Source organism: Trichomycterus rosablanca, chromosome 19 (genome assembly GCF_030014385.1).
Source record: "Trichomycterus rosablanca isolate fTriRos1 chromosome 19, fTriRos1.hap1, whole genome shotgun sequence".
Lineage (NCBI taxonomy): Eukaryota > Metazoa > Chordata > Actinopteri > Siluriformes > Trichomycteridae > Trichomycterus > Trichomycterus rosablanca.
Window position 1 is genome coordinate 3,729,549 of NC_086006.1, and position 15,865 is coordinate 3,745,413.

The 15,865-nt window shown below is 40.4% G+C and overlaps 2 protein-coding genes across 5 annotated transcripts in view; both read right to left on the reverse strand.

The window, feature by feature from the left end:
* Window positions 1-345: 345 nt before the first annotated feature.
* On the reverse strand, window positions 346-7,758 carry asb8 (ankyrin repeat and SOCS box containing 8). Of its 3 annotated transcripts, none has more exons than XM_063015193.1 (4): window positions 7,675-7,758; window positions 3,626-3,809; window positions 3,439-3,543; window positions 346-2,342 (listed from the first exon to the last, which is right to left on the reverse strand). In XM_063015193.1, exons 2-4 carry the CDS (start codon window positions 3,752-3,754, stop codon window positions 1,707-1,709), a joined length of 870 nt encoding a protein of 289 aa, XP_062871263.1. In that variant the 5' UTR covers window positions 3,755-3,809; window positions 7,675-7,758; the 3' UTR covers window positions 346-1,706. The 3 variants fall into 3 exon arrangements, with proteins under 3 accessions (XP_062871263.1, XP_062871265.1, XP_062871266.1); XM_063015195.1 differs by lacking the exon at window positions 7,675-7,758 and adding an exon at window positions 5,377-5,455; XM_063015196.1 differs by lacking the exon at window positions 7,675-7,758 and adding an exon at window positions 5,398-5,445.
* Window positions 7,759-10,305: 2,547 nt separating this feature from the next.
* larp4aa (La ribonucleoprotein 4Aa) overlaps window positions 10,306-15,865 on the reverse strand; it is a 34,188-nt gene continuing 28,628 nt past the window's right edge. For both annotated transcript variants that reach the window (XM_063014921.1, XM_063014920.1), the window contains 5 exons: window positions 15,790-15,841; window positions 15,546-15,704; window positions 15,338-15,462; window positions 14,730-14,922; window positions 10,306-14,020 (listed from right to left, as the gene is read on the reverse strand). In XM_063014921.1, coding sequence (XP_062870991.1) covers window positions 13,610-14,020; window positions 14,730-14,922; window positions 15,338-15,462; window positions 15,546-15,704; window positions 15,790-15,841 — 940 coding nt within the window. In that variant the 3' untranslated portion in view covers window positions 10,306-13,609. The remainder of the gene's footprint in view (window positions 14,021-14,729; window positions 14,923-15,337; window positions 15,463-15,545; window positions 15,705-15,789; window positions 15,842-15,865) is intronic.

A 15,865-nucleotide genomic window follows, 5' to 3' on the forward strand; every position in this document is an offset into this window, starting at 1 on the left:
CAGTGTAAACACACAAGATACATCACATCTCTGACCCCAATATTATTTTTCAAATTTAAAGTATTTGTTGCTTGTTAAAAGTATCAGTATAACAACCATGTCGATGTTTTTGTTATTCTAAGGACAATAAAAAAGCCATTTTTAGCATAATTTTATTTCTTGAACATCACGATAAATAAAAGAATCCTAACCTCGGTCAAGACAACAAGCAACGTGTAGCTGATGTACCTATGTGCCGGCCTCTAGTGTGTATGTATGAACAGCTACTGACCAACATTTTCTAGTATAAAGTGACGGTGGCTAAATTGTGTACTGGCTAGTGTAGAATTTAAACACAGTACTAGGTTACATTCATGTAAAATTTATTTAAATATATTGTAAGCCAAGGAAAAACCACCACAAATAATAATTATATATATATAATATTTTTGCACACTGAACACTGTTGGATGGAAGTGTAGAGAACCTTTAACAAACCTTACTGGAGCCAATCATTTAAGTTTGCAGTTTTACAGAATCAGTAATTACATTTGCAGTGCTCGGGTGGCGCAGTGGTCTAATGCACTAGCACACCAACTTTCGAGTTCAAATCTCAGCAGAGCCACTGATCTGGCCGGTCGTCCACACTAACACAGCTGGCTGTGTTTGATAGAGGGTATGTGAATTGGCTCGGTGTGAGAACCCAGCACTGGCGGGTGATAAGAAGCGGCTGCAGATTGGACAAGTGTCTGATGGGGAGGCGTGTGGTGATCTGGCTCTCCTGGATCAGATCGGCAATCTTTTGATTACTAGGCCAGTACCTTAACCACCAAGCAACCACTGCATATTGTAATAACGTTGGCTGATGACTTAATACAGGTAAGATCTAAAGTTGTGAGGTTAGAAGGGAACATTATTGGTTAGCATTTGCATTTTTTACCCTTTTCCCCACAATGTATTCATTTCCAATTCCCTATTACAAGTCCCATGGTGCCACTCCTTCCCTTGATTGGCAGAGTAAGACAAGCTGCTTAAATGTCACAGAAAGTCACACTATCCCTCATGCGGTCCCGTACCACTCGTGCTGGCCCCCTTGACCAGACACCAGGAGTTGGTGCTCTCCAATCTCTCCTACGTAAGACACAGACAATTGTGTCTGTTAAGCACCCGACCAGGCCGGTAGCTCCTCTAAGAGCCTGAGCTCCACGGTGGTGGGTTTGCGTATTAGATGGCTGTCACCCAAGACCCCGAAGGAAAAATTAATTTAAGTGTCTTTGGTTCCTATAACAAGACAAATGCCCGGTATGGCTGACCTAATGATTAATAGTGGAGACAGGACTGCTATTTCTTGCATCCACAACAGCTTATACTCAAACTGTCGAGGGCTGGACTATAGGGTGAGTGTTTAATTCACATGCAGGAGTCTTATTCTGTATTTCTTATTCTTTCAAATGTATTTTAGCATTGTGATTAACACAGGAAAATCTGTTCCGAGCACAAGAAGGCTGAATTATATACTATTTTGTTGTTGTTGGCTGATGTAGCCATTATTATGGCTCTTTTTGTCTTGCACTTCCATAGAAAACCAGGCTTATCTCCTCTTGTCAAGGTTCTAGTGTAAACACAGGGAACATTCATTCCAAAATGCAGGTACGTATATTAATATAAAAGAATAGTAACAGTGGTTGCAGCGCATTACGAACAGTCCTGCATTTACTCCACAGCGCTCAGTCTCTGAGGAGAACATACTCTTTAACAGATTCAGGCAGTGGGAGCTGGTTTACAGCGGTAGACAGGTACTGAGCTCCGAGGCTGTTACGTACAGCGCACCGGGCTAAAGCTCTGAGCGAATTTGGATGAGCCATCATGCTAGTCAGGCGAGCTAGAAGCCTCGGATCTTTACTAAGCTCGCGAGGCATCGAACCATCCGCCTGGCGTATCGTTAACCTCCCAGCGGCTTTGCACAGCAGCTCGAGACACTCCTCCTCTTGGTCGTTGCCTAAACCGCGAGCTAGCAGCGCCACCAGCCGCGAGATGGGCGTCTGGCCCTTCAGGTTGGTCACGTGAACCTGGGCACCGTAGTCCAGCAGAACACGTACGCTCTCCAGGTTACCTTTCATGGCAGCCCAGCTAAGCGGCGTGTCGTTGTTGTAGTCGCGAGCGTTGGGGAAGGCACCGCTTTCTAGTAACGCGCGCACACATTCGGGGTTGTCTTTGAAAGCAGCCCAGTGTAGAGGGGTGTCCTTGTTACCGTCCAGAGCATTGGGCTGAGCTCCATATTCCAGCAGCAGCTCCACACAGCCTTCGTCCTTCTCTGCTGCGTAGTGCAGCGCTGTGCGGTTGTAGCCATCCAACGCGTTTACCTGTATGCATGATACAACATGAACAGGCTGCAATATTCACATAATGCTTTGTATATTATTTAAAATTAAAAATTTTTATTTCTTTCTTTTTTAAATTACATCTATTTCTAGTTAATGATAAAGACTATTTTTTAATTCCTAGCACTAAAAGTAAATATGAACAGCAGAAATCTAAGAGCCAATTTTATTAAGCTGGCTCATTCATGGTATGCTTATCCCAGATTTATCCTCACCTTAAACAGGCTCGGGTGGCTTGGTGGGTAGCACTGTCGCCTTACAGCAAAAAGGTCCTGGGTTCGACTCCCAGGTGGAGCGGTCCGGGTCCCTTCAGTGTGGGTTTCCTCTGGGAGCTCCGGTTTCCTCCCACAGTCCAAAAAAATGCAAGTGAGGTGAAATGGAGAAACAAAATTGCTCGTGACTGTGTTTGACGTGAATCATGGGTACCTGTAACTACCTTGCTGTAATAGAACCAGAATTGTAAAACGACCTTAAATAAAATCCTAATAAACAAACAAACCAAGCAACCCAGTCTGGTGGGTTTTAACCCTTAATGTTGTATTTATTTATTTATTTATTTATTAGGATTTTAACGTCATGTTTTACACTTTGGTTACATTCATGACAGGAACGGTAGTTACTCACCACACAAGGTTCATCAGTTCACAAGGTTATATCAAACACAGTCATGGACAATTTTGTATCTCCAATTCACCTCACTTGTACGTATTCGTACTGTGGGAGAAAACCGGAGCTACTGGAGGAAAACCCACGCAGACACGGGGAGAACATGCAAACTCCACACAGAAAAGACCTGGACCTCTCCATCTGGAAATCAAACCCTGGACCTTCTTGCTGTGAGGCGACAGTGCTACCCACCGAGACACCATGCAACCCTAACCATTCAAGATCCTTTATACATCTGGTACAGGGCAATGAGGACGTCGATGCACCTTGCACATTTAAGTCAGCTTTGACAGGTTGAAAATGGAATGACAGACCCCACAAAACATTACACTAGCACGTCTGTCAGCACAGTGTGTGATTAGTTATGCAAGAGTGCTAATTTGATTGAGATTTCATGTCTGCTGTGTTGTACCTCTGCGCCTTTCTCCAACAGCAGCTCCACACAGTCCACGTCGGCCACCATGCAGGCACAGTGCAGCGGTTTTAGGGTGCCATGCATCCGGTTCACATCTGCTCCCTGTGTACAGTTATGAGCAACCGTCACACAAGGCAGTTTTAAACAGGTAAAGTATTTACGAGCAGTTTCAGAATGACGTTACCTTGCGTATGAGGTCCTCAACGTTATCGTGGGGAAAAGAGCGGATAGCCGCGATGGTTCGGATCAGCCTTTCCGAAAGGGAATATTTACTCTGGATACTTTGCATGATGTACCACATAGTCGAGCTCATGTGGAGCGAAAGGACATCGCACCCGTGCTGGGTGACGCCACACGTCAGTAACAAGCTAAAAGGAAAGCAACAGGAAAATAACGTTACAAGAAACATTAATCGCTTACAGCGAAAATTACAATGTTTACCAAATATCCTTGAATCCAATTTTGCCTTGACTTTATTTCCACTGCAGTTCTGTTAAAAAATAAAGTCTTTTGATTTTAATAGTTCATTACCTATTTACTGTTTGTTTGTTTGTTTATTAGGATTGTAACGTCATGTTTTACACTTTGGTTACATTCATGACAGGAACGATAGTCACTCACCACACAAGGTTCATCAGTTCACAAGGTTATATCGAACACAGTCATGGACAATTTAGTGTCTCTGATTCACATCACTTGCATGTGTTTGGACTGTGGGAGGAAACCGGAGCACCCGGAGGAAACCCACGCAGACACGGGGAGAACATGCAAACTCCACACAGAAAGGACCCGGACCGCCCCACCTGGGGATCGAACCCAGGACCTTCTTGCTGTGAGGCGACAGTGCTACCCACCTAGCCACCGTGCCGCCCACCCTATTTACTAATTATTATAAACAGGTAAATATGATATAGGTTTCATATAATAAATATAATATAGTTGAAAAGAATAGGTATGTTGCTGTGTTCCTTGTGATTTTATATGAATGTGTATTTAAACGTTTGACTAATTGAATTGCACCAATAAAAAACAAACGCTGCAGTAATCACTATTAAATTTAGTTAAGGAATACACGCTGGACAGGGTGGCAATGCATTGCAGAACACCACAAAGCTCTGTTGATGTCGGTCAACGAGGCCTGGCTCACAGTAAATGTTCCAATTCATCCCAGAGGTGTTTTCAAGGCTCTGTGCTGGCCACAAGTTCCTCCACACCAAACTAGTCAAACCATACTAGGTTTAGGAACCTTGCTTTGTGCAAAGGGGCACAGTCAAGACAAACTGTTACCAATGTTTTATACACCTGTTAGTAATGGGTATGGCTGAAACACCTAAACTTGTTATAAATAAACTTATTATTATGAAGGGTGTCCACATTTAGTGTGTGATATTTTGTTCGTGTGTCCACGTACTTCTGCCATGTAATTTAACCCAACTGACTCGACAGGTAGGTAGGTAAACTTTCACTCTAGTGAAAGCATTGTTTTAGTTTATTATTATGTATTTGAACACTGTAATTATATCACTGATGTGTTATAAGCAGAACAATACAAACACGGATTGTAAACACTGGGCGTCACAAACCTGCTTCTGTTCGACCCACCCTGTCAAAATAATGCTTAGGTTGGACGAATTAGCCAGAATTATGTACCAAATCTCGAAGGTAGCTCTTACATTATTAGATAATTGTACTATTGGTTATATTATGGTATTCTTTTTTCATTAATTAATCTAAACCCAGGCGTATACTACAGTACTAGTTAGTATGTCAGTACAGTAACGACTGACACTGTTTAGCAGGCTAGTACACGGTTTAAGCAACAGCCCTGGTGACAGCTAACAGCTGACTACCAACATATATATCAATTTAAGGTCAAATGTATCTACATTTATGCATTAAAATATGAAACAAATGTTACTGTATCAAAATAAATACCTGTCAAGCTCAAACGCGTACGTTATTTCAGTTGTCTTTGAGGGTTTGTTGATAGACCGTGGTTAAAGCTGTCGGCCCCTTAAATCCGACTGCGCCGATATTGCATGCATTACGGTCACCCTTAAGCGTGGCATTACAGCGACATTTACTGTTCTGTACCCAACATTTCACCCGCCTCTAGCCAAAATTCTAACTAGCACACCTGTATGAACATCTGGAATGCAAGCTGAAACTGTACCAGGAGAGAAAAAAATCATATATCAGTTCCAAACAGAAACGCTACAGTGTTCACTAAGCCCGATCTGATCTCAGATGGACCGAAAGTCAATGGAAACTTGTGCTGTGGTGAGATGAATCAACGTTTCTGCTTGGTTTGGGGGGAAACGGAAGCTGAGGTCTCCACGCCAACGAGAAAGAGGACCATTCAGACTATTATCAACAAAAGATGCAAAAGCCAACATCTGGCATGATTTGGAGAGCGCGAACCAGTGCACACAGACTGACACGAAGGTATTTACTAGAACTTTAAGTAGACAACAGTCCAAGGATACAAATCTACTGAAACCCGGTTAGAACGAGCTTTTTTAAGAGACATAAGCCGCCTTCAAGGTGATAAGGTAATATTTATTCCAGGGAGGTCCATGGTTATTTCAGCAAGACAATGCCAGGCCTCATTCTACATTGTACAAGAGCGCATGTGCTTGACTGGCCTGCCTGCAGATCCGTCTCCTATTGAAAATGTACTGTACATCATAAAGAGGAGAATGAGACGATGGCATCCAGGGACTGTTGAGCAGCTGAGGTCTTGTATCAAAGAACAATAAATAAAAACTGCAACAGTTAGTGTCCCCAGCTTCTAAATGATTAAAGATGTAGTTATTAGGAAATGTTACGACCCTAGAGGTCGTTAGTTTGAATTGAGTTTTTTGTGTCTCCCTGTTCTTAATCTCCATGTTTTCATATCGCTCCCGAGAAAAAGAGCCACCATGGATGGAGACACTGTTAGTGTTCACATGTTGCCTCACCTGGCTCTTCAGCCAGACCAGTTATTGTTTTATTATGTTCATTCGTTTGTTAACTGTTTAGTTTGGACCCTATTTCGTAGGGGGTGAGTGCCATTTAGTAGAATTATTATGATATCTGTTTATTCATTTAGGGAGTTAGGTTTAGTATTGTATTTTGTTAGTTAGAGGGTTTCTAATTTAGCTGTTTTGTTTGTTGTGTTGGCCTGTGCTCACCCCTGAAGTTATTATATTATTTTTGGTCGTAATTCATAGTTTATTCTTTATTGTGTTTGTGATTATTTCACCTCATCATGCTGATGGCTACAGAAATGATCTAAATAAATAAATGCTTGATTTGCCGTCTTGTATTGAGTCTGGTCTGGTTGTTGGGGTTTGGTAAAGGCATTTTTATGTACAACTTAATTATTCATACCCCTTAATTTAACGAGGTTGTAACAGAAAGTTGAGCGAAGGTTTGTTGCAGGCATTTACATCTACATGTGTTTGATTTTTAAAATACAATTAAGTTAATTGGTAAAAACATTGGAGATATGTTTCTGTATATTTGTCTGTTAAATAAAGGTGTAAGAAATAAAAAAAGAATTACAGGTTCTTTTCTTGTTAATTGCATTTTACAAAATCCCCCCAAATTGGGTTTGTATTAATATAAATATTTACTTTTAACAGTTAAAACTATGTGAGGTCATAAAAACCTCAAAATATGAGGAAGATAGAAAATATTTAGAGGAACCAGAGTCAGAAAGTAACTTTCCTAAAGAATATTTAGATGTATTAAAGATTACATAAAAGATCTATAACATTAAGATTAAACAAACACATACTAAATAGATTAAAATAAATGAAATAAAGGCATCGCAAAGCGTAATGTGTGTGAGTTCAGGCTTAATGCACAGTACTACCGTGTACCTTATAATAGATGCGCACGTAGCTTTTTCTAGGTAGCCGGCTAACGCTAAGCTACCCACAAACGTTCAGTCGAATTTCAATAATGTCGCTGTTTTTCAGTATTTCCGTCAAATATCTAAATCTTGTTATTAAACAATTGTTATTAAATCCAGCTAGACGTGGAGGCACAAATAAAACAGAAAGTCTTTATCCGCCTCATGTCTGTAATGGTGCTTATCTAATTAACGCTCATGCTCATGTTGTGTTCCCTACATGCAATAAATAAACAAACAAGTAAAATCATATCTGACAGCTGTGCAGACTGAATTCAGCTAAACACATTTACACATTCACAAATATAAATATATAAATAAGTGAAAAACATTACCTTCAGTTTCTGATGATTTACACGTCTAAAGATTAAAGCAAACAGCCTTCACATCCTGAACACAAACATACTGAGAGCTAAAGGGCAGAGACTGGCATGAACACACACACACATGAACACACACACACACACACACACACACACACACACACACACACACACACACACACACACACACACACACACACACCTGTACAGTACACTCAACCCACTGTATAGAATATATATATATATATATATACACATACACACACACACACCTGTACAGTACACTTAACCCACTTAATAGAGTCTACACACACACACACACACACACACATCTGTACAGTACACTTAACCCACTTTAAGAAGTCTACATATATATATACACACACACACACTTGTACAGTACACTCAACCCACTTTATAGAAGTCTACATACAAACACACACACACACACACACACACACACACACACACACACACACACACACACACACACACACAAGCATCTCTATAGAAAACTACACACACTTAACCCACTCCGCAGAAAATTGTACATTAGAGTTGTTTTTAGAATTTTTCATTACATCTAACTCTCTTTTTTTTTTTTTTTATATTATTGTTTGAAGTTTTTGCTGTTTTTAATCAGTGTATATATTTCAGCAGTTTGTCCTAAATGTACTGTACAAATAATTGGCATTACACAACTCCTGTTCTGAACATATACTCTGGTCATGTAGTGGTTTGTTAATTACTACTATTAAATATTATTTCAAAACATTAAGACAAAACATGTTTCCCATATAATACACAACAGTTTAAAATTCTAAGACCTGCTGGTTCAGCTAACAACAGTTTTAAAATAGCTCTCAGTGACAGAGAAAATTCCACACATACCAAGCAGTGTATTCCAAATATAGACAACTAATGGTACATGGATCCTTAAATAACCCAATATTTATGCAAATAAACTAACCAGTACACATGAACCCATTTTAACCAACGAGCTTTCATGACAAACATTCTGCCATGTGATGTATGTTGTTTCTATCAGTTTTTGTAAAATGATCTGAGTTGTGCATCTTAAATATTAATTATTTATATTTATAAATAAACACACTAGTAACTTTTGAATACATTTTGTCAGCATTTGAGTACATTAAGTTGTGAAAGGTTTTTGCTACAACTTGTCTTACAGTTACAAATAAAAAAGAATCATTTAAGAAATTCTTTATTTTGCCTGCCTAACGACTTCCTTCTGATCAGGGTTTTGTCATTTCTATAATTTGTGTACATGTTTCATGTACTGTAAATATCCACCAGTTTACACACACAATGTTATCTGACTCGGTGGGTAGCACTGTCGCCTCACAGTGAGAAGGTCCTGGGTTAAATTTCCAGGTGGAACGGTCTGTGTGGAGTTTGTATGTTCTCCCTGTGTCTGTGTGCATGGGATTTCTTACAGGAGCTCAGGGTTCTTCCCACAGTCTGAAGACATGTACGTTTTGTGTAAGTGAACTGGAGATACAAAAGTGGCTGTGACTGTGTTCGACACTGAACCTGTCCAGTCATGAATGAACCAAAGTGTAAAATATCACCTTAAATCCTAATAAACAATCCGAGTTTGTAGTTGTGAGCAAGTACTTTGTTGCTGGTAATCATAAAACGGTTTACGGCGACTGTTAGGAAATACTACACTGTGTGGTTTAATTTTGGCCCACTCCTAAATTGTGTTTGACTTTACCATTATTAAGCTGTAATACCATTATTAAGCTTGTGTGCTAATTTTCAGTGGGCATTATGTGAACTGTAATAGGCAAACATTCTGCTTAAACTGATTATTGCTTTTAATAAACACACAAATGAACCATTCACTGTCCAGACTGTGAGGCAGGACACTGACATGATGAGATCAGAAGTGCGGGTTGTGGAAGTGCCTTGTTCTGTAAAAAAAGGCCCAAAGAGGACCTTAAAGGATTGTTGTTGAGTATGAAACTGTAGGAATACAAACTTTAGGATTAACTGTCAACAATTAAACTGTACTGGTGCAAACATTGAAGGAACTGATGAAAACTGTAAAGGAAAAAAAATAATACAAAAAAAGCTTAATAGAAATCAAATTATGCAGTGCAAAAGAAAATAACCATAAGAAGTAAAAAGACTCCCTATTCAACACACTTAATTTGTCTTTCGCTGCTGAAGGATACCCGATTGCATCCAAGGAGAGCACGTTGCTGTACACGCCTCTTCCGCATTCTGCACAGCGTCTCTTCCGCCAATCAGGGTCCTTACACAGCGTATGAAGACCCACTCATCCACACATAGTCCGGCCCCCACCCTGCAGATACGGTGGCCAATTAGTATCTGCTGCAGACACTGCCAATAATGCCCTAGATGGCGCCCAGCCGACCGGTGGCAACACCGAGTTTCAAACCGAGGAGTTTAGAATCTTGCTGGAGTGCTCGCGGAATTTCCCGCTGCGCCACCTGGGTGCGTCAAAGTGCTTAATAGAGACATGAAAACATTTGTTTGTTAGTAGTTTGAGCAGAATGTGTTTGTGTATTATGATTATAAATATAGGAGATACAAGAGACCACATATTCAGTAAATATAGCAAGGAGAAACACACCACAATAGATAAATTCAAACTCTAAGGCCAAAACAAAATAATTTATTTTTAAATGACATTTTAATGCAAACAGCTAGAATTTACTGTCCAACATGTTCAATACATTTTATCTGAATTTTTCCCTTTGCCACATCACCCCTAAACCAATTAACAGTGAGAACCCAAACGTTTCAGTGAATCTATTTCTGTAGATTTCTGCAAGCTTGTCAACACCGTCATCATCTTATGCTTCTAATAGAATTTCACATTACATAACAGTTCATCAACAAGTTAGTGCATTTTATTACACTAAACCACTAGCTGCTCAAATTTATTCATGAAAAATGAAAAACAAAATGATCCCAAACGAAACGATAAAAGCCCCAGTAATTAGTTAATCTGCTGCATTACTAAGCCTCTAGTAAATGCGTCAAGTATTTTCTCTGCCTAGATCTCAAAAATATACAAATGTTAAATCTGTGATTCTTTCAATGTCATTTTATACAGAGTCAGGAACCTGACTTACATGGATTACACGGATGAGGTGGGGAAACGGGGAGGCGGATTAAAATAAATTAAGTCAAATTTAATAAAAGCAATACTTGAGTACAATGAATTAAACAGCAATACTGTATTTACCGCTGATTATACTTCAAAATAACACCAACTCATTCACATCATTTATCCTTTCCTTTGCTTTTTGGCGACTCCTGCTTTTTAAAGCACATTGTCTAAGAGGTTGGGTGGCCTTACATAAAAGCAACTTGTTCAAATGTAGAATTAAAAACTGCCATTCACAGATCAACACGGGCACTGAGTGACAATGCGATGCAGCTTTTAAACTCTCCTGCACTTAATCGTTTTAAGACGGGCATTGCTGTAACCGTCAGGAAAATAGAAGCAGTTTTCTTTACGCTTAGGCAATTTTAGGATGCAATAAGCTAAGTCAAGTCTGCCTCTTCATAATTGTGAAATCATTTCTCATTCATGCACGCAACAGTTCCGATTCAACTCTTTAGTTTAGCTGTGTAAGATTTTATTTTTATTTAACCAGGGACAGACATGATCTGTGCTTTACACTGACTGTGCTACTGAATTGTAGCTGTGTAAGATACATTTATTTATGTGTAGCAGAAACTTGCATTAATTCTGGCTGAAATCCTTCAAGCTAGATTTACTTTTATTAGCTTAAAAAGCGAGTATGCAGACAGTGTTCGACCTACTTTGGTGCCAAATTTCTTTCACATCCCAAAACGTCAACAAAACTTAAGTTTGCAGAAATGTGCTTGGGGTGGAGCATAAAATGTTTGGTGAAATGTTATTTATTATTGTTAATTATATTTTTATAACTGAAGAGGGACAAGTCAGTGTTTTATACCCTCATATTCTGTCTGTAATAAAGACATCCAGTTTCTGCAGAAGTACACAGTAAAATATTCCATGTATGCTGGATAACAGGAGTGGTTCGTATAATAAAGCAAGAATAATGGATATTGTAGTGTGTCTGGTAGATCCCAGTAGTGTGCTGGATATAAATTTATACTACTCGTGATTGAAGCTCCGACCCACCAAGCACAACTTTCTTTGAATTTGAACAATTCAGCACGAAACAAAGTGGGTTCTTTTGTGCTCGTTTTAAAAAATTAAACATTTTAATTGTGTGATAGCAATTTACCAACAGAGCCAATGTTTTATCAATTCAATTAGGTAAGTAAATACTTAAAAAGAAAGAAACAGATTTGTAAACTGGCAGCAAGGTCCTACACTTTGAACTGCATTCCAGTCAGGTGTTAACAGAACTGTAGAACAGTAGAACATGCCAGGAAAAGCTCCAACAATGCCAACAGTGCAAAGGTTTCGATTTTTAAAGCACCGCAATAACGTAGTCAGTGTGAAAGTGTATTGGCCAAAAAAATTATTCAATCATTCATTCATGGAATACAGGGCTGTCTGGTGATGTACCACAATTCAAACCGACCGAAGTGGTGTACAGTGTATCAATAAAAATGTGCTATTAATTAGTAATAGCTAAAAATAAAGAAAATCAAAATCACTCATCTAAAAGAGTAAGTCTCAGATTAGATTTCCTGACCTAAATCACTATGACAAATCTACTAAGCACACATCACTAGCCATTTATCAATATTGAATCATCCTGATTGGAACAATATTAATCCAAAACAAAACTGAAAGCAGCGATTGGCTTAACCCCTGCCTGGCGTCATGCCCAATCCAACAAAAATCTTGTAAACGCAGTCAGGTGCCTGACTGATCAGGAAAATATAAGCTTGCTCATTTAGGAAGCTAATGCACAAAAAAACCCTAAACAAATATGAGATGACTATGTATTTGAGTGCCTATGTACCTGCCTGTGATATTATGATCTTTCACAGGCTGTTGGTTACTCGATTAAACTAAAAACAAGAATCAAATAAGGAAAAAACAACAACAAAAAATCCCACCCTTCAGCAAAGCAGTGATCCAGCATTGCAGCATTGGGATTGGCAGGCTTTGCCTTTAAAGAATCATGAACAATGCTCCCCCATCCAATTCATCTTTTTTTTATTCTTTCCTTCTGCATTTTACACTCCTAAATAGCAGCTCTTGATTCTGGGAGCGTAAATAACCAGTCTCACAAAGGTTTATCAAAATCCAGACCAAAAGCAAGCCCCACCCGCAATTCCTAGCTATTCATTCCTGGCAACTCACTCAAGCGGGCCTCATTTTTCTGAATGGGATTCTAATCCCAAAACTCATTCACATTCACACTCTTGCAAAATACTCAGTCAGTCAATGTACATCTGCCACTAAGTACGTTCTATACTTAGTATTCCCAGTGCCCTGCCTATGATGAAGGAAAACGTTTAAAAAATGAATCCTTGCATGAATAATATCAGTGATAACTTTGTATAGGTACATGACATACAGTACGCGTGTTCCTTTTCATCTTAGTGCATATTGTTTCTTGCAGCTTGCCATGTTTGAGCTCAACAGCACCGAGGCTTTTACACGGTCTTCTATACCATCTCTGCCCTCAAGGTGCTGAAGCAAAGCCACACTCTTTACATTCTGACAGGGCATGGTCAAATAAGCATACATTTTTTCCTATCTCACGACTTTCTTCAACAAGCTTATATGAGCTTCCAATCTAATGCCTGTGTGTAGGCCAGGACGTCCCAGACTGTGCATTTTATGAGATGTTCCTGCGGATGTGCTCCAGGCAAGAGAAGTGGCTATTATTTTAGATTTTTAATTTTTTTATATTTCATCTCTTTATATATATATATATTTTATATATATATATGTATATATTCATATATTTGTAAGGATGTTTTCATCAAGTCTTTACTTTGGCGATACAGGGGGGATGTTTTGCTCTTTGCCAGTGTGTCTGGAGGCTCCTTGAGGAGAAGTGCGGCGGGTGAACGGCGGGCGTCTCTGCTGCTCGCGGAGCTTAAAGCCCCCCGTGCTGCCTCGCTGGGCGCCGTTGGAGCGATAGAAGCCCTGCGAGTCACGGGCCGGCCGGCCATCCCTGCTCTTAAAGTCCCCGCCCCTCTCGTGAGGCCGCTCGGGTCTCTCTCCGCTGTGGCCCGACTGTTCTTCCACCTTGTTCACCCGCAGCTCTCGCAGAGGCTGGGAGGTGGAGCCGGTTGGGCTGGCACCGGCCACGGCAGTAGGAGGAGGCGGCGGAGGTGGTGGTGGGGGATCTTTAGGCGGTCGCTGGCACACTTCTGCGTAGCTCAGTTTGCGAGGCTCCTGAAGAAGCAAGACAGACAACAAGAAGACAGACGAATTGTAAAATCTTAAACAATAAGCTGATGTACTATGAGTGGCTCAGTTTCAAATAATTTAGACATGTCCGATTCCCTGGTAGCATTTTTACCTAATGCATTACAATCATGCTGGCTAAAGAGAAACACGGATATTTAGCCAATGCTTTTATCCGAAGCAAATTAGCATTATACAGAATACCATGCAAGCAATTTAGGGTTTAGGGCCTTGCTCAGGGACCCAAAAGTAACTTGGCAGTAGTGGGATTGAACCAGCAACCTTCTGATTACTAGTCCACTGAGCTACCAGTGCCTCACTGTCCACACAAGGCCACCAGGCTCTACTTTTAACTAGAACCTGCGTTTCGAATAAAGATTGAATATGATAATAAATAAAGCATTTCTTGTTTAGCCTTTTTGTTCACGTCTTTGTTTATATTTGTGGAGGCACAAACTCAATACAATGTATTTCCATTTAATTCTCCTTTTCACCAGTTCTTAGTAAGTGCCACTCACCCGACTTCTGCATTCAGAATTTGCACAATAGGTGAACAGTAAAATTACTTAACATCTAATGTTATATTTACATTATACTGATGTGGGTGCAAATACTCCTATAGTTAACAATAAGACTGCAGATCTTCAACAGACATCAGTGGCTACACAATATTGCCAGAAGTGGCGACAGGCCTCACCGGTGCAGTGGCGCTGGGGTGGGCAGCATTGGCCTGTGTGAGCGCAGGGTTGGCTGGACTCAGTGGAGTCTTGGGGGCAGGAACAGGCTGAGTTGGGGTGGATGAAACGGATGAGGCGGCGCTAGAGTTCACGGGCATCTCTTTACGAACCAAGGGCTCGACTTTCTCTGGTTTCTTCTCCTGACAGTTTGCACTACAAGGGTGGAGTAGACGGAACAGAAAGAAAATACAGCATTAAGTAAGCAAACATTATACCTCACTGTTTCAGTGCATGTTTTCAGTCTGGTATTATTGAGGAATGTTAGGATTATTTAAAACAGCTTTACAACAGTAATAACAGCTACATTAAAAAGCAAATTTACATTTACATTTTTGGCATTTAGCAGACGCCTTTATTCAAAGCGACTTACAGTACTATGACAGTATAAAGTCTGAGCAGTTGAGGGTTAAGGGCCTTGCTCAAGGGCCCAGCAGCAGCAACTTGGTGGGGCTTGAACCAGTGACCTTCTGATTACTAGTTCAGTACCTTAACCGCTAGGCTACAACTGGTAGAAAACATTAACAGTTGCAGCTGTTGGACTTCATCTTTAAATGCTTTTTGTACCTACCTGTAGGACACGGGTTCTGCCGAGTGCACAGTGGGTTTGCTTGTGGTCTGTTCCGGTCTGGGTACCGTCTCCTCAGAGACTCGAGCAACAGGGCTCGGTGTGGGTTCTTTGCCCGTGTCTGAATGCTGAACAGAAGAGACAACGATGATTAAAAATGTAATTCAAATTTTTAGCAGCCTTTCACAGATGAGACTTTATTTTAGTTTACCTTATCTCTGTTGAGGCCGCGGACCACGTCGGACATGCGGTTCTCCAGCACGGGTTCCCCCTGTGGGCTGCCCGAGCAGCCAGGCAGAGGAGGGAAGTTAGAGGGCGCCAGGTCGAATTTAGGAGGTGAAACCTTCACCTCGGTGGGCGGAACTGCCCTCTGAGGAAAGAGATGATTTTTTTTCAAAACAAAATAAGAACAGAACTGTCAGAGTAAAAGATGCCATCAAGGTGAAGATTATTACCACGCCACGTTCGTCCTCTCTCCTCCGACGAGTCCCTCTGTATGTAGTCCTCCTATTTAAAAAAGATTCAAACCTT